General features: G+C 40.8%; 1 protein-coding gene across 4 annotated transcripts in view; it reads right to left on the bottom strand.

Annotated features, from left to right (window-relative positions):
* Positions 1–18,753, bottom strand: part of DAB2IP (DAB2 interacting protein) — a 210,694-nt gene that overhangs the window by 159,463 nt on the left and 32,478 nt on the right. For 2 of the 4 annotated variants that reach the window (XM_049832021.1, XM_049832023.1), the window contains exon 1: positions 6,820–7,190. The exons of the other annotated variants lie outside the window; for them this stretch is intronic. In XM_049832021.1, the coding sequence (XP_049687978.1) occupies positions 6,820–6,940 (121 nt within the window). In that variant the 5' untranslated portion in view covers positions 6,941–7,190. Of the gene's footprint in view, positions 1–6,819; positions 7,191–18,753 lie in introns of those variants that run through there. 4 annotated transcript variants of the gene reach the window in all.

Raw genomic sequence — 18,753 nt, 5'->3', positions numbered from 1 at the left:
AGATTTACTCTGGTGTTTCCAGTGGCTCCTAATGGGAAGTTTTAAATCTTGATTAATTTTGAATCCAGTAGGAATTGACACATTTGTCAGAGAAAATACTAAGTTTTGATGTTTCTGCATTTCTGACATACTTCTAAACAAGGTGGTGTAGGTCAGTGTGGCACCACCAGCACTGTAAGTGCAAAAGAAGGAGCTCGAGGCACTGCTGACACTGTGCTCCTGCTGAAGGGCCCATCTAACCTTTGCCTCCATAGACAATAAATTCACTCTAAATTTGTGTTTATTAAATGGATACTTAGAATTCTACATCTGTTGTTTTCATATCAAAACAATTCAAGAATTCCTCCATCATGCACTACTTCCCAAGTTATTAAATTTAGTGTAGATTTTTATTAGACAATTAAGCATTGAACAAACACAGCAAAGTCTCAGCTGGAGCACCAGCGCTAAAAATAGCATGGCTGCCAGTGAGTATTTCCTACAAACAGTACAGCTTAAAAAATTTTGCATATCTTTTCTATGGGCATCTGTCAGCCACGCTGTTAAAATTTCAATGAAAAGCTGCAAGAGTTCTGCCGTGAAATAGAAAATGCCACAACAGAGACCTGAAAAACAAAGCAATGGTCATTAAAAACTGCAAAGCAGGAAGGTCTCCTTTTCCTGACATTTCAAAGACACCACCCTTGGAAAAAAAAACCCTATTGCTAATGTTTATTACTGGACTCTTCACTCGCCTGCTCCCAGCCCTTAAATGAAAAAATTGTTTATGCAATATTTTTTAGAAAAATGATAGGTATTCTAAGGCACATGATTTGGATTCTTCAAGAAATCTCACGTGCAGGAGGCAGGCAAAGAGTACACATGTACCCCTTCAGCTACCCAGGATATAAGGCAATAGAATAGAATAGAATAGTACTTTTGATTGGCTACTAAAGTGAATAACTTAAAACTTATAACTTAAAATCAAGTAAATTATAAATTAAGACTGGGAAGAGTGATTCTAGGCTTGAAATGATCCCAGTGCTGCCCGCCGATGCTTATGACTGGAAGGTGGCCAAGCAGGGCAGCCCACATGGGAGTCCCAAGGTACAGTGACTCGGTCTCGCCTCAGAGACCAGACCAACCAGGCAGATTGACCATTAATATGTTATTATGCTCATCTTTCTTTCCAGACTTGACTTCCTGCTGACCATACCTCATTCAGTATCAACCACTGGTGAAGAAAGATGTGCTGAAAAGGCAAAATCACTCATCTTGTCAAATTTTGTAGGATATGAGTCAGGGAACAACAGTAAAACTGGAACATTTTACTCAGATTTCTGCCTGCCAATATAAATACATGCAACACATAGGCATACTTGTATTTGCAAGGGTAACACTGTATATTTCAAATTTCTACATGCTGATGCAGAATCAGTTTCTTTTAAGAAAAAACCATATTCTTTAGTCTTACAGACCATTGAAGGCTGCTACTAGAGGTTTGTCAGATAGATATGGTGTCTCTCAACAAATTTACTATATAACAATCTAGATGCAATACAAAAGATCAGAACGACAAGGCAGTAACAGAAACGAGTGTGAAAGAGGAGGTTATAGTAATGTGTGCCCTTTATAGGCAGATGCGCATATGGGGTTCTGATGGCAGTATTGTATTCGTAACGACTATTCAATTTGTTAAAAGTAGAGACCACAGAACGAAAAATCAAGGCTCAGGGGCACATACTGGTTTGGCATGCCCCACCCCCCAAAAAAAGGCATTGGAATTGTGGGGATGTGTTCTGTTTGGACAGCACACAACAAATTACTTATTTGGTTATTTATTCATTAGTTGATTATGGCACTGTTCTTCGGAGATAGGTAGGTCTGGTCAAAACTGATCTATCAGGAAAGGTAGGTTTGGATACGATGCAGGTATTCTAATACCCAGGCCTTTGCCATAGCTAGAACTACCTAAGCTAAACTTCATTTAGAGTAAGTGCAGACAAAAGATATACATTGAAACACACATGCTTTGAAAAATCTGAAAGGCATGCAGCGTGATTCAAAGAAAAGTTAATTGTGGGTCATGAAAAGAACAAAGTATTCTTTAAACATTTCATGTGAGTTATTTACTTTCAGAACCCTGAATCTTACTTAACAATATAGTGGGAATTTTCAGTAAGAGCAAAATTTCAAATGAGACAGAAATCCGTCTCCCCACAACATGTAATACAGTCGTGTCCAGGGCACTGCCCTGGGCTACAGGACAAAGTCCTGCAGAGGTGGAAAGGAAGACGTTCCATGTGGCATTCCTGGTTGAACATCGCTTTTTGTTAACATGCTGCAAAATAGATTTTCAGCTAGGAAAGATTAGAGAGAAGTGTGTGAAATATCAGCTAGCTTTAAATATAATAAAACCTCCTTTGTTGTTATGTCATTCTGTTACATGCTGGGACAATTTTCAAGTCTCTGCTTCCCTTGTCCCCAGCGAGTGCCTTAACCTCTAAGGTATTGGCTATTTGGGTATAAGTTGATCTTTCGTTTATCACTTAAAAGGTTTTCATTTCATCAAACAGAGGGAGAAAGACTAAATTCCAGCCGTTTTCAAGAGATGCGTATCTGAATAGCATGCGCTGAGAAAAAAAAACGGTCTGACCTTAGCCTCCAAGCTCTCAGTGTTTGGTGTACTAAAATACTGGGCTTTGCTGAAGATCAGTCAGTTTTCTCTTCACAGCAGCCATCAAAGGAAAAGAAGAAGAAAGCCTGTTTAATAAAAATCCTTTTTGTAGAAGAAGACCTTGAAAAGCATTTGTGATAAACAGAACTTAGAGCAAGACATTTATGTCCAAGGAGCTGACAGAGGCAGAAGTATCAGGAACACTAACCTTCAAGATCAGGAACTCAAAATGTTCTCAAATTCTTACAGCTTTGATGACAACTGATTGCCTACAGAGTTTTACAGAAGAAAGACCTGAAGCCAAAGATGCATTTAGCTCAGATATGAAACTGTGAATGGAGCACCCGTGAGTAGTTTCTATGAGCAAACTGAATTTTCAGAACACTTGCCACTGACCCCTCTTCCTTCATTACAGCCGTAATTAGGTAGAAGCAGAGATACCATGAAGAAAGCCACAGACCAAAGTACTGCAGGCAGAAGCAGGTGTTGTTTTTACTGAGAATTCTCCTTCTACCCTCTCTGCCTCCCAAGTACCTTCCAGTACATTAGATGGATCACCTGGTAGTAATCATAATTACTGCCATGATTCCTCATACAGTTACACACATCTCTGAGCTGAACAGATGGTCCAAGGCAGAGATGGGGTTTCTGCAGTTAGCTTTTTTAACTGACTAACGTATACCTGCAGCATGTCCTGAATCTCTGTGGAAAGCAAAGCCAGGAGATTTCAGACATTATCATCATTCTAGCAAAGATTAACAGTGGGGTAAAACCTGTCTTGTTTATCCATTATCAAATATCAATAATTTAGACATGCTGGAGGCATGATCACACCAGCCTCCTGATAGCATGCCTTTCTGTTCTGGTCTGATTTGCCCCCCCACCAGTTTCACTGTCCTTCAACTGTTCTAGCCCTGGACCTCTCAAAGGGACAGACTGGCAAACATACTGAAACTTGTGATGAATGTGTTAAAAGCACCAGGGCTGACCAGAGAACTCTAGAATGGAGGATACCATCACACAAACCATCAAATAAGCTGGCTGTCATTGCGAACAGCTGAAAGTCCTATACATTTTTCTGCATGCTACATCGGATTGTCTCCATCTGGAGTCCCAACGGAAAGCGATCCCCTACTTTCCTTAGATACTTGCATAGCAAATGCAAATTCTGTTCACTTTGCCTATCTAAACTGCACTACAGCAGAATTTTCCCAAAGGGAGTGGTTACCTCTTTCTTTGTACCTCGGGAAGCCAGACCAATTTCCCAAACTAGGTCTCAGCTATAACAGCCACCGCCTAGGACTGCGATGCAGCTGTGCAAGCTGTAACCCCAGCCTGACTTTTACTGTTCGTCCTCGGGCAGGCTGCACTCCATACTCACAAAAGGCCAGCAGGCAGCATTCATGCAGCAGCGCTCATTAGAAGGGCATGCGTGGATAGGTGGCATTGCCCCCTCAGGGGGGGTGAGAGTGGGAGGTGGCAGTATATAAATACATGCTTTTAAACACAACCTCTTCTCTATTCAAAGAGACTGATATAAACTAGAGTGGGCTGAAAGAGGTTCTTTGACTCACAGCTTTTGGAAGAGGAGCCATGCTGGCAGCAGATGGCAGCACCTGCATCTCATGGGTGCTCCACTGTCAGCTCTGGCATCAGGTATTTATCATCCAGGATTAATGCAGTACAAACAGTGAATGATTCCAGATGGGGAGAGAGGCTTGTATGCCAGCAGAGATCTTCTCCTCCCTGGTAAATGTGTAACAACTGCCTGATCCTCAGCAAGTTCCCTGTCTAAATGCGTGCTGATAATCTGCTGAAGTGACACACCTTGGAAAAGCTCAACTTCCAGGTATCACTGCTCCTCCAGCTAGGGCCGCAGGCTTACCTGGGCTCCGTGGGGATCTTGGCAAAGGGTCCGGAGACCGGAGAGAGCAAATGTTGCCAAGAGGATGTCCGGGAAACACACACGTGGCAAAACAGACCATTGCCAATTCCTGTGCAGTAACTCCAATACTCATGAATTTATGGTAACCTCCCACTAAGGATATCTGATCTATGACTATCTTAGCTACAGACAGCAAATTACGCTGGAGATCAGCATTTGAGAAGGGGACCCTCAGCTCCTTCCTTCATGCAAACTTGTAGGTTTTGGAAAGTAACATTACATCAAACCCCCAAAATCTAGAAACTCATTCTGACTTCTGCAGTCTCCATAGCTCCCACACCCCTACAGTCTCCTGTTCCTTAGCCTGCCAGTGGGATCAAAACTGTCAAGGGAAGTATTTCTGTTGCTGTATTCTAGCACTTCTTTCACTCTGTCCAGACTGGGAGCCGAGGTGCTGGAGTAGCGGGCAGTGATTCCGGACCCCGGACCAAGCCCTACCACTGACCTATTGCACGACCTTGCTGTGTGACACCACCACTGCACAACTTGCTTTCTGCATCTCTTAGAAAAACATGTTGAAAATAAAGGGAAAATTCTTCTCCAGGTTTGCAAATCCCTTTAAGATCTACAGATAAGAAGTGCTCGACTAGTGCTGAGTATTATGATCCTCCTAGCAGGCAGGAATCCTAGAGACAAAGTGTGAGAAACACAAAATACTCAGGGAGAGATCAACAGCAAGAAGATTTCAGTTGGTTCAAATCCAATTTCTTACAAACATTAGGGTTGATTTCCATTTCCATCAAATCTGCCCGCATATTCCTTGTGTTCATGACAAATTACACTTCTAAGTTCATACTGGGTTACCTAAATGAAACTAACACATTTAGTTTGTCACAGTGACTGAAATGACAGTAAAATATTTTGGTTTTGCACAGTACACAAATAAAGGGGGGAAGGGAACTGTTACATTCTTGAGTTTACAAACACTCCTCCCTGACAGGCAAAACAACAAAAAAAAACCCAGCATGGAAAGAAAAACACTGCCTGCTTAAAGGAAAAGATGAAGCTCAGGGACTGATTTAGCTTCCTATTGTTTTCTCAGTGATGATTCAAAATCCTGAAAAAAGTACTATATGCCAGGAAAAGAAGAAAGAGGACATCGCACTAAGCTAAATCTTGCAGTGCTAGAGCCTGTTTTACAATCTACTTCATAAATCAGAATTAACTCCAGTGAGACAAGTACAAGCCTGGATTTGCACAAACACCTGATGCAGTGTTGCAGTGGTGCTTTTTACTATGGCTTTTTATTCACGCAGTAACAAAGCAAGTTATTTTTAGTTAATGGCTTTGATTAAGCTCAAGACATTATAAATATGACTGGGTTGTCACACTAGAGGCCAAACGCATCCCTTTCCCCTCCTTTCTGAAAAGGCAGTTCCACAGCAAAATGACTCAAAGACTCCTGCTTCTTTGACTGTTTTAAGGATAGGCATAAGCATCAATAAACATTTATTTCACACTAGAAGAGAAAGCCAGAATAGCTTATTTTAAAAATGCAACTGGGTCAGTAGCTGCCTCAAGTAGAATAAATGGGCTGCATGAGTGAGTATGCCCTAAAGAAACATTACTCTGTGGACCTAACTCCTGCTGATGAGGACAAATAGGCCCTTTTAGAGCAGGATTTTTTAAAAGCGCAAAGTGATTTGGGAATACAAGTCCCATAGGTTTTCGCAATGCCCCAGGACCACAATCTTTAGGCTCTTTTGAAAATCCTACCCCTAAACTGTACTCAGCTTTGTAATTTCAGCCCCCCCGGTGATACTCAGCTCATGAGAAACAAGAAGTTCTAGCATACAGATACCATCTCTTAATCAAGGATTTTCCAATCTTTATAAATCACCAGTTAGGCCTCCAAACATCTCACCTTAAAAAGTAGTTACCTTAATTCTACAAATTGAAAAAAACCGAACCATGGATAACTGAAAAGACTGGGTTAGTTAGAGTTACACGAGGTGTTAAAGCCACTGTAAGGAACAGCACCCAAGCCTGACTCCCCCCGCTAAGCTCCTAAAATTAAGCCGTTCTCCCTCCCCAGCCATGACTGCAGCACGGCACAAGCAACTGACCTTCCGTAAAGCTCCACACACGCCTCACAGGGAGCAGGTACACTTACAAATATTCACACTGGTCATTCTTATCTACAATAACGAAGCGACCTGTAAGCAACAGCACGTATGTCTTTGCACTGTCAATTAAAGAGAACTGTTGTTGCAATTACCCCTACTAAGCGGCCTGTTCCGGCTCCGGGATCTGCTTCGCTGTCTCTGAAGTCGTGACCTCCGGAGCAGTCGATAGTAGTAAGACGGTCTCCCAGAACTTTTCCTGCTGTTCATTGACATTTTTGTATCTATTTTACACACACACACACATGCAGGCACAGGTTCACTCTCCCCTCTGGCAAAGTAGCAAGAGTTCCAGCCTTTAATTAACTGGAGGTTGGCTCTTTGGAGTGGAAAGGGAGAGGGGGGAAGAGGAACTCTTCACTTTACACATTTAAAAAGAAAAACAACAAGAAGAAAACATAAAAAAGAGAGAGAGAGGAAAAAAAAGAACGCAGCACCAGAGTACATGTCTCAGCTGAGGGAGGACTTGCAGCAAGCAAGATAAACTGTACTAACAATTCCTGCCCCAAAAAAGATAAGCCTGCTGGAGTTGGAATAGGAAGCCAGAGTTGGCCTGGGCTCTTGAAACGTGAAGAATAGGCTGGAAGAAATCCTGGACTGGATCCTCTCCGCCGGACAGCAACATCTGATCAAACGGTACTGGAAAGAATCAACAGCTTGCTGCACAGAAATGGCTGGGGAGCCTTAGGGTGCCAGCTAGTTTCTACCTGCCCCGGCCATCAGATCATTTCGGAGATGAAGTTTCAGGCGGCTTGGTCTGCAGCAGGAGGTATCTACGAAAGACTGGGTTGGGGAAGGGTATAATGATTTCCTGGCCATGGGACACATGTTAATAATCATCATGGAGCAAAAGCCCCGGAAAATAAAGTGAAACTTGAGAGGGGAAAACTTTAATTAGAAGTTGAATGAACAGAGCTCCAGACTCCCCTGGAGGCCCATTTCCTTTCAACATTCAAACTGAGTTATAGCACATCCCACAAATTAGAGAAAGAGCCTATTTACCATTTGGGTTCTGATGGCAGCGAAGATTCCGCCTCCGGCTCGTATTACTCAATAAAATTACATTTCAATGGGCAGAATTAACACTTTAAGTCACGGAGGAGAAGAAAAGGAAAAAGAAAAAGAAAAAAAAAAAGAAAAAGAAAAGGAAAAAAAGAAAAAGAAACAAAGAAAAAAAAATTTGACTAACCAGATAAAAAAATTCACTCCACATTTACAGTTTAAAAAGGTCAGAAGTGAATTGTCCAGAATCCTTCATCTAAGCTCCTTCCCTTGCCAGCACAAAAAGCGCTCTGAAGGAAGAGCGATAGACAACATTTCAGAAAACCAGAATGGTGGCCAAGAACTTAACGCACTGCCACTTCTTCTCACAAGTTGGCAGATAACAGGAAAACCTCATCAGAGTGGGATGAACTGCAAAATGACATTTGCACAATACATCTCTGCATTGTGTCCTAGTTTTGTCATTTTTCCCAGACATTTGTGCAAATTTATCTTTGCGGTGTCTTGTGAAGCTGTAGGACTAGACAGGCTTGGCTGAGGACGAGCTATGTTCCCCAGTTAGCAGGAGCTTCTTCAGAAGTTCGAAAGCTTCCGCGGATTATCCTGTGTTGTCCCTTCAATAAGAAGAGGTAGAAGCTATCAGACTTCACTACCCTCACCAGGACAGAAGTCCCTTCCCCACCACCAACCAGCCACCTTAACTTTAGGATTTCACAAACTCGAGCAGGAAAACATCAGAATTCTACAAAACCTGTATTTTCTTATTTATGTATTGAGGAGTAAACCCATGATGTTTACCAGCTGAGAAAGACCTTTCCAGGAGGAAAAGCCAAGCCTGGATGTTCAGTGAAGTCCATGCCTGGTTTTGAGGCCACACGGGAGGAATTCAGCCCAGCTTTCAGGCAGTGCAGGAATGAGCCAATCAAGGGGGCAATGGCAAGTTCAGGTCAAGGAGGCAGATCCCAGCTGGACAGCAGAGGCTCCCCGCCTGGCTCGGGAGGGGGATGCTGCACTGGGACATTCCTCCACGCTTCCACCCCCGGCACCATCAGCCACCCAATCCCACATCAGATCCCGGCAAAAGGGAAAAGGCTTCAGTTACTACGCATCTGCCCTCTCCTTGTTATCGAGAGCAATTTTATTTTTTTTCATATTTGGGCAGATTAAAAAACAAACAAAAAATACAGGAACAACTATAACCATTAATACCAGATGAACGATCATCCTTTGCAGTTGATTCAATTCACGAGCAGGGCTGCAAACGTCTAGAAGACAGTGATGGGAAAGTCTGAAAATACTGAGGTTCGGTTGAAAGATTTGCTATAGACAAGAAGCCAAATATTCAGGTGACTCTCGGCATTTTTGTGTCCTAACAACTGAGCTGGTAGCTCTTAAGAGAATCTTGTTCAATTATGCTTTTGTCACTAGAAATGTTTAAAACAGCCTATCCAATTTATTTCTCCTTTAGTCATTCCCAACAGCAACAAAAAGGCACTGATGGAAATGAAAGTTTAAACAAAACCATTTAAAAAGCTCACCCAAACTCAGACAATCTAAAAGGTGAAGGTTCACGTGCTTTGGTTTTGCTTAATTGGAGCCAGGTGACTCATCCTCAATCCACCTGGGATGCAGCGAGACACAGGCGCTGCTGATCTCCCCAACCTCCGTGAGCAGGTGGAAACGATCAGGAGATACCGGAGGATGGGCCTGCACCTACAGGTACTTAAGCATCTGTTCCATGTTTGGGGATTTTTAGTTTTAATCAACCTGGTACTTTCAGAAACATTCATACAGGTGACCATAAAACAGGAGAAGTTAATGGGGGACTATAAACTATCGTGACAAGAGAAAGCAGCCTCACTATAAAAGCATAAATGCCTGGGAGTTTTGTTCAAGTTTCGCCAGCTTGCCTCTGTCTCTCTCACTTCAACAACGTTTTTGAAGGCTTTGAGTTCAGATGCGACGTAGCAGCAAGGAACAAAATGAATGACCCATCTGGGAGGGAATGTGACTGGTCTGGACCTTTCCAATTAATCCAGCACTGCTCCTTTTTCTTTCTTTCTTTTTTCTTTTTGAAAGCCACATCCTGATACAAACACTCTTTTGTGTATAGCAGAATCTATCACTTGCAAACGTTAGATATATTAACTGCTCTGGAGGGAAGTTGACAACATTAAAATCTCTATCTCTAAAATAACACATCGGTCTGGCTGTTCCCTCCAAAAAGCAGGACGGGTTCAGTCATGGGCTCTGCTGAATCTCGCAGTAAGAGGAGCAAATGGAGCCAAACATTGCAATGATTTTGGGGGTGTGAACTCCTCCTCCCCAACACCGAACACAAACCTAACCCATGAAATTAAATATCTACCAAACTGTGACATCTCAGTAAAATATCCAGTCTGATATACTGCTGAGCTTTAGAGGAAAATCGGAGCACCCGCAGCTGACCTGGCATCCCCTGGCATCTACTTCTGTTATCCTGCCATTAAGCCTTCTTAAAACTGGGTTTATTTCACTCCTTTACCAAAACTAACAGCATGTGGATAAATTTTAAATTAGCACCAAAATAAGTTCTGAGATGGAGAGCTACACAAACATTGGCTTGTTTGCTTTGACATCAAAAGAAGCAGGCTGTTGCCTGAGGCTTTGCTCAGCTATAGCGGGGCTGCTCGGTCCAGGGAGGCCGACAGAAGCCATGCCTCCCCAGCGGCTAACACTTGCCTTTTTTATCATTTGTTTATTGCTTTGTGCTGGGAAAATAATGACTGCACTTCAGAATGCACATTCCCAAGGCAGCCCCTACCATTAAACCTCTTGCTTTCCCAAAGGGCTTTAGAGGGAAACAATCATTCCTCTTAACTCCCTCTGATTTTATGGCAAGGAACTTGAATTCCTTATTCTGAAAGTGAAAGTTTCCGTGCTCTGTCAGTGGGGCCCAGCCTGGCCCCAAAAGCTCTATTTGTTCAGGTATGAGGGCACACTGATTTGTCCACACATGTAATTAATGGCCTCTGAATTTAGACTACCTTCTGGAAGACAGCAGTTGTAGTGATTTCATTTCAGTTTCCCATGTTTTTTCCAGAAAGAACTGAACTGAGGCTTTCAAAAGTTAAAACTTGGCCAGTAAAGGGAGGAGTGGTGGATATCAGCTTAATTTCTAGTTTGCATTAGATCAATGAACTGCAGACAGATCATTGAGAAGTTGAAAAAAATCAGATTGCAACCCAGATTTCCCTGTCACTAACTACACTACCTCTGAAGAATGATCATATTAATTTCACAATCTGAGGCAAAAGGAATAAGGGAATAATCTCTACAAAATATCTGTCTTTTAATACATAAGAGAAATATAACAGTGTTCTTGCCAGTGATCCTAGACACTCTCAAGATGTGCCTGCTTGAATTTGCTTGCAAGTCCATCGCAGTCTTCAGTTCAGCATACTATGAAGCTGGAAGATTTCCAGGCTTAATGCCTCAAGGCTACCAGAGATACATAAGCTCATATGCAGAGCCAGAGAGGAAGGTAATTTCCTTTGTGTAAGGATAACTTTTAATTCAGCTGTACCCACACCAAAATCTTCAGTGATGTATTTGTTTGAAGACCTAAAAAGGAAAGTTTCATACACACAATTAAAAGTAAACTACTTCTTCTTAATATTTTAATGGAAAACAATGATTATTTTAAGACTGCGCGTAGGCAAATTAATTTCCTTACCACCTTAGGTGGAACGTAGCAACTTTTTGATAGCCTTGCAACAAGGTGGTACACAGATCTGGGATCAAAATGAGAAATAAACATTTACATTAAATTTAAGCACAGAATTCATTGCTCTCCATTTATTGAATGGTGTCATAGCTACCAAAACACTATGCAATACTCTTGCTGTCTGTATGGTGATGAAATCCAAATGTAAATAGAAAGTAGTCATTACACATAATATAGATATTTAATGATATTAATGAGTAGAAAAAGCAGTGCCATATAAAAAGGCAAGAGGAAGAATGTGCATCTGAATAATTTAATATTAAACAAGCATTCAGGAGGTCTTACAGAAGTTAAATCAGGGCATGAATTCTTTTAGCATTAGTGCTCCCTACATACAATTACTATTGTTTACTGTCAGTATGTTTACCACCTATTTACTACGGCAGTGCCCAGAGATGCAAAAAAAGATCAATGTCACATTGTTTTGGGATCTGCATACACCGCCAATTAAGAGATGATTCCACAGTACTTATGATCTAACTAAATGCACACACTATTGCACACACCGCGGGCATAGTAATTACCATGCCCATTTCATGAATGGAGAAGTGAAGCCCCGAGTGATTTATACAAGGTCACGTGGGAAGGCTGGGGCAGAGCAAGGCGTACACCCTGGATCCCTTAGTCCTTGCCCAAAGAATTAATGGAGCTTCCTCGCTCTCTCAAGACAATCCCCTTGTGATGAATAAGTATTAAGCATAATAATAAATTTATTTTCTACAGTGTCTTTCATCCAACAGAGCATAGATGCTTTTGCAAATACTTGTTCAGCTTTTTAATGGACTTAAGACATACAAAACTCTTTTTCACTTAGGTAAAAAAAAAAAAATAATCAAAGGAATGTGCCCAATGTTAAGCAGGAAAGTCAGTTATTTGCTTCTAATAAATAATGTCCTGATTTTAAGAACTAGTCATAATATATTTTTAAAATGTAAATAAAAGAGTTCGTCAAATATCACACACAAAAAAGGAAGCAAGAGAAATAAAAATAGAGCCTAGGAATTCTACCTCTAATTCCCAACAAGTTTATCAACAAGCTGAGTTTTGGACCACATTTGATTTCTGCATACAGCCGGCAGCTTCTTGACAGCGGGAATTCGGTACGACATACCAGCTCCAAATGCACGTGGAACAGGCAAACAGGAGGTCGACAAACATGTTATTCACTGTGCTGGAAGGACGTGTAGTGCTTTGTGAAAAAAACACAAAGTGATTCACATAGGAAGGGCTGCTTGGTCCCCGGGCAGGTTACAGTAACGCCAAGGAGAGTCAGTGTGTCTGAGAACCCGATTGGAGATGTTTCCTGTGCCATGCACTGCAAGGGAACAGGGAAGAAACACACAGACTGACCTCAAAGCGGAACATGTTTCCTGACTACTTCCCAACAGAACAATAGAGCTAAAGAACATAAACTTCTTCAAATCAGCTTTCAGCTAGCTGGGGGAGACCAAAATAAAATCAGTTAACTTACTCTAAATTTATTGACATGTATTCCTGATGATAAAGAATACTCTACTCGGATAACTTTGTTTATGACCTGACTGGTAATGAAAGTTTAGAAAGTCAAAATCTATCTTAAGATTTGTGCTACGATTTCCATTGACCTAATGAAGTAATTAAGCACAGGGAGTCCAACACAAATTGAAGAAGAAACTTTTACCAGGATCAAACATCCTGTGCCTCAAACCAGCCTGCTGTCTTCCACAACCCAGGAGAAAAAAAAAACCATGAGTGTAAAGTCTCCATTGTGTAGCAAAAATTCCTATACCAAAAAGAAAAATCTTGTACAAAACCCCACATCAAACAAAGCTTCTCATGCATAAATGGGAACTGTACAACACTTCCTAGCACCATGCGTCTTCCATGAGTAGCTGCTGGGAGGAAATATTTGTTTAAGCCTGATTATTCTTTACAAAAAACCTTATTACTAAAATAAAATGTTAACAATGATTCATTGAGTGATTAACAGAGTAACTTCAGGTCTGGGTTTCCAAAGATCTCCCACTTCCTTCTCCAAGACAAAATTAAAGCAGTTCTCCGCTATGACCTCTGCAAGCTGACCCATGGGGCTTTCTGTGAACTCAACTTGCAGCCAACTTGAATGTATTCATTGAAACTCTTTTACTCGTTCTCTGAGTACAGTTGAGCTAACAGTGCTATTTACAGGGGTCACCTAGCCAGCCAGACTAAAACAAACACATTTCCTTTTAGCAGAAGGATCCTGCCATAAAGAATTCCCTCTGACAGACGACACTGGCGCTAGTTCCCGCTCAGCGCAGGAGGAGCTACGCAGCAGACACCAAACGCACCGTGTACCAGTAGCGCTCGAGACTCAACGAGATTTTTGTCAACAGGAAAATGAAGAAAGTTGTCTGGATCGCCCCGAGCTGATTCACTTCAGTCTTGTAATACAACTGTTGAGAAACTTTTTATTTACAATAATACACAATGATGGGAATTTTTTCCCAGATTTGTGCTAATATTAACCATGATATTTACCACACGGTAATGCTTTTTTTCTCCTTGCACTTTTTTTTTGCCATTATGATTATTTCAAAAACAACCTTTCTGTTCAAATGAAATATTCAGGAAAAAAATGGTTCGTAAAATATTTTTTTGTTATTGTTTCAGTTGGAAATAAAAAGCACTTTTACATTAGTCCCTACCACTTTTCTAGTACAGTAAAAATGGGAAAATCGGCTTATTTACTGTGAAAAAATAAACTGGAAGATATTCAAGATCCTGCATATCTCACATTGAAAATTTGAGGGGGAAAAATGGAACATATTACAAAAACATCACAGCATAGGAAAGCTGTTGTTTATTTTATTTAAAAAATAAAAGGTCCTTATCTTGTTTTTTTGACCACCTTTTAAACAGCTCGTCTATCTCGCTTTCCAGAAGAATGTTGGCTCTGTGAGCTGCCTTCTCTCCAACTTCTCACTGTTCTGCAGGTGTGTAAGATTTCCTGTGAGTGATGAGAACTCAATATGTGCTCAATGGGTAAGATTAAAAAGATGGTTGGAGGATAACTGACTGAAAAGTCAGTGTTTTCTAAGACAGCTTTGAAGTAAAACTTGTGGAAGACAGCTCTCAGACAGCTTAAAGGTGCATGGCTCCACACTCCCCACAGATCAAACCAACCACAGCCTCCCAAAGTTTGCACCTTCCAAATTCGACTCTGGTCATTGCGTCTTTCTGAAGAGATCTATCCATCCTGACCAGCTGCAGTCTCTATTATTCATGGTAAGTAGCAGAGACACGCAACTTGTTTGGTACAGGAATCATAGTCTAGAATCACAGAATAGCCCAGGCTGGAAGGGACCTCAAAAGATCATCTGGTCCAACCTTTTGTGTGAAAGAGAGCCTAGATGATGAATTTTTATGATCAAAGAAGACTTAAACAATTGCAATAGGTAATGCAGAAGACAAACCGTAAAAGACAAGTAATGCCAGTCATGTCTTGCAGAAAGCAGGAGCTAGCAGACTACTCTGCGCCATTGAGGAAGAAAGAACAGAATTTCAGAAACAAAGAGGGAAGTCTAACATCTAATGAGCAGCTTGCATGTAGAATTCTGGTATTCAGTTATTATTACTAGTTATCAATGCTAATACAAAGAACACATTCACATGCTGCTCCCTACCTATCCAGACATGAATTAGATGCTCATTTTTACTTTCCTATCTGCAAATTTAAACAAAAAAGAATCATTACCTTTAGGTTAGGAATCTAATTATTAGATGTAATAATAAATTATTGTAATAAACTATGTATTCTCCATTAACCTTGATCAAAATATTCAGATAACAAAATAAAGCAGCTGCTAAAAATATTTTTACTTTGTATTTCAGTAGTAAACTTGCTGTTGTGTTGCTGCAGGGAACAAGCTGAGAGAAGTTTGGCATCACTGGCTTCCTATGCTGAATTTATTAGTTGTTATTAGCAGAAGTCTCAGGTATTTATTGTGTGTTCTAATAGAATGGCTTTTCAATGTGGTGTGCTAAAAGGTCAGAAAAAAAAGATCAACCTTTCTGAAAGTTGCTGCAGGGCATCACTATCCTTCCTTGCATGGAAGTCTACTCTGTTTTAACTCAAGGTGGCGAGAAGAAAAGGGTTTTACAGGTGTTAGAGTAGTCTAGTAACTCACTTTGTGCACAAACAACATTTACCTAATCTGAGGAATCCAGTTTGCTCCAAGGGAAGCAGACACTTTTATGCTCACCTCTGGATATGTAACTGGTTCCAAAGTGCAATATAAGGACACATGAGATTTACATAGCAGTATGAATCAACACTTGGGGTATTTAATCTCATGATAATATCACACTGAAAACAGCGTCTATGTTGACAAGTGAAATGAAAGATTAACTTGATTATACATGCTATGTAAAACTTACTTCCTGATTAATTAATAGATTAGACACTTCCAATTCATGTTGAAATGCCTGATAATGATCTTATGTGCATATAACAAATCACTGATTTATATACACACAATCCAAACTTCATTTTTCATGTGACAGATTATTTTCTTCCTTTCCTTGCCACATAATTTGCAAACTACACTACAAATATAGTTGCTTGTTTTACTTGCTTTTTGGCATCAGATTACTCTCCCAAGGAGTATTTTGGCAAGTATGTTCTTTAGCCATGTTCCTTAGCAGGCTTACATGACAGTGTATCACAGAAAACACCATCTATTTTAAAAGAATACTCTGTTAACAAGTTAAGAAATGAAAATGCAGCTATTGTTTTTAAAGACCGGTTTACAAAACCAACTGGAAATCCTGCAATCAATTTTTAAATATCATTGTGAGGGCGGTTTATTTTAATTTATGGTCTTTCTTCTGGCACAATACCGCAGTGCTGGTCTGAGAGAAGTTATTGTCCAAGTTCAGATAATTGCAGAAAGTGAAGACCTTCCTTAAACTAACAGAAATATGAAAAACAATCTAAAAGCAATACCAGGGATGGGATGTTTTTAAGTGTGGAACCTCAGTGAAAACAACTAAGATCTCCAGTCCCCAAGCTCTACCAAGACACGATCCACCCCTGCAAATTATCACACTTCTAGGTCTTTACCTCAGTGACCTCACAAGCTCTGTGCACAGAACTGGTTGATAATCTGGTAAATGACACTCCGAATAACAATGTTAGAAAACATCTAGAAAGGCACACAGTTATTCCTGCCAAATGATGATGTAATGCTCTTCTATTGCAGTATCAGTTCAAATAGAATTTTTTCTGCTTATCTTCCCAGTTATTCATACAGCTCTTCCACTCACAAGAGTAACTATCTAGTCTATATATACCCATTCTGCTAATAGGCCCACTATATTTTTAGAAGGAAAAAGCTACAGCAAAAACTCTTCCTACGGAATTTATATCCTTTATTCTTCCAGTATACCCTCTTCTACTGGGTTCACACGTCTAAGTCTTTCCTTCGAGCACCTGCAAAGGGCTATCCAATGATGGCTTGTCTTCATGGTCCTAGTACATCCATGTGGCAGCAGTCTTGGATGATCTGGTTTGCAGGGTTTGTAGAATTCATTAGTCAAAATGATACACCAATGCAAAGAAGGCAAAGTTTTCTGATGCCTGCTTGGTGTTTTATTTAAAATAGTTGGGTGGGTGGCCTCAAAACACTCTTCCTAGGAGACTCAGATAATACCTCTAACTGACAGAGCACATACTTGCTCATGAACAGCAATGCAGGAATCATCATACCATTTCCTTATTCTCCAGCCTAAAAAAGAACTTGGTTCTTGACCTCTGTGCTGAACCTCACAACAGGTCCTTCTGAAGTAAACACGTAACTCTTTAAAAAGAGAGCTAACACCCAAACAGAGCAATGAACTGATCAATACTTGTGATTGTTCATTAGAAGCACTCTACATACCTTCATGAGATTTTCATTACACAGAAGAAAATGCAAACACCTGCTACAACTCAAAATGCGAGATTTCAAAACAAATTCTACAAAGAATGAAAAGTTCAATGTGACTTCAATAAAAATCACAACGGAGGCTGCAGTGCCTAAGCAATGCATAGAGATATATATATATATCACAGCAGAAAGAGACCCATTAGACGGTCCACTGTGGCACAGCCTCCCAGCCAAGCCCCTGCAAGCTGCTGCTTCACAGCTGAAACTACGTAGTCAGTCTTTGTTAATCTCAGTCTAACTCAAAACTCTACTTATCTTTTTCTTTCTAAATCATCCCCAGGACAAGACTAGAATCTCTTTTGTAATGTAAAGGCTCTATAGTAAAATTTAGAAACAACATATGGTACAAATATCAAGCGTGAACATCCCTTCCCATCCTGTATGTTTCAAAGACTGTGCAAACAGCACTTTTCCCTCGTTTTGATCCTGCAGCCAAAATGAGTCATCTGTGAACAATTATGGCTCTGGCAGGGGCCTGACTGTTTGAGAATGAAAGGAAACACTTTATTATTGAAATGAACAGTATGCCAAGCCAAGAGGCGACTGCAGAGAAATGTTAAGAGTCCTTTGTCCTCCTTCAGCCAGCAAAATCGAGAGCAGTGGAGGCAGCACTCTCCTCTCAGACGCCTGGTAACACCTAATTTCAGTATAGGCGATGCAAAAGCATAAGGAAGTGTGAGCTGTGGAGATGAGCAAGTACGTATATGGCAAGAAAAGAAACACAGGGTGCCGTAAAGCAGGCGGCCTGGCTTGAGAAAGCGTTGGTTATTCCTGGCTTACTTCTCCCAGAGGAGTTGTGAACATATTAAAGGAACATACAGTCAGAGGCCATGGAGCTGAAATCTGAAACTATTAAAGGACATTTGTTGGGAGCTTGGTACTGGTTGAGCTTAACAGGCTCTTCTGAAAGGGGATGAAGGGAATTCCCCTTGACGAGAAAAAAACAGCGACATAACAATTTAGTAGGGACATTGATCTTCCTACGTGCAGCCCATTTTCAGCATTGATACTACTATATCTGTTTTGATGCCTACATTCACGAGGGAACAGACAAGATCTCTCTGAAATATAAGGGTAACTTTTGTGATGTAGGCTGCTCACTAAGAGATGGACAGGGCAGGTAACTGGGTAGGTTATTGGTTTGATGGACTTGGCAAATGATAGAAGCAGGACATGATTTAAAAATTGGACTGTGAACTACATATAAGCAAGTAATTTCCAATGCATTCTTGTCTTTTCTGCCATCAGCAGCTTTCAGAGGGAGGAACAATATGGTAATCGTCACCCAGAGCCTATAGACTATTTAAAAATTG

The sequence above is a fragment of the Accipiter gentilis genome, chromosome 29, assembly GCF_929443795.1.
Source record: "Accipiter gentilis chromosome 29, bAccGen1.1, whole genome shotgun sequence".
Classification (NCBI taxonomy): domain Eukaryota; kingdom Metazoa; phylum Chordata; class Aves; order Accipitriformes; family Accipitridae; genus Astur; species Astur gentilis.
Note: the sequence above shows the minus strand (reverse complement) of the source record. Positions and strands in the feature narration are given on the sequence as shown.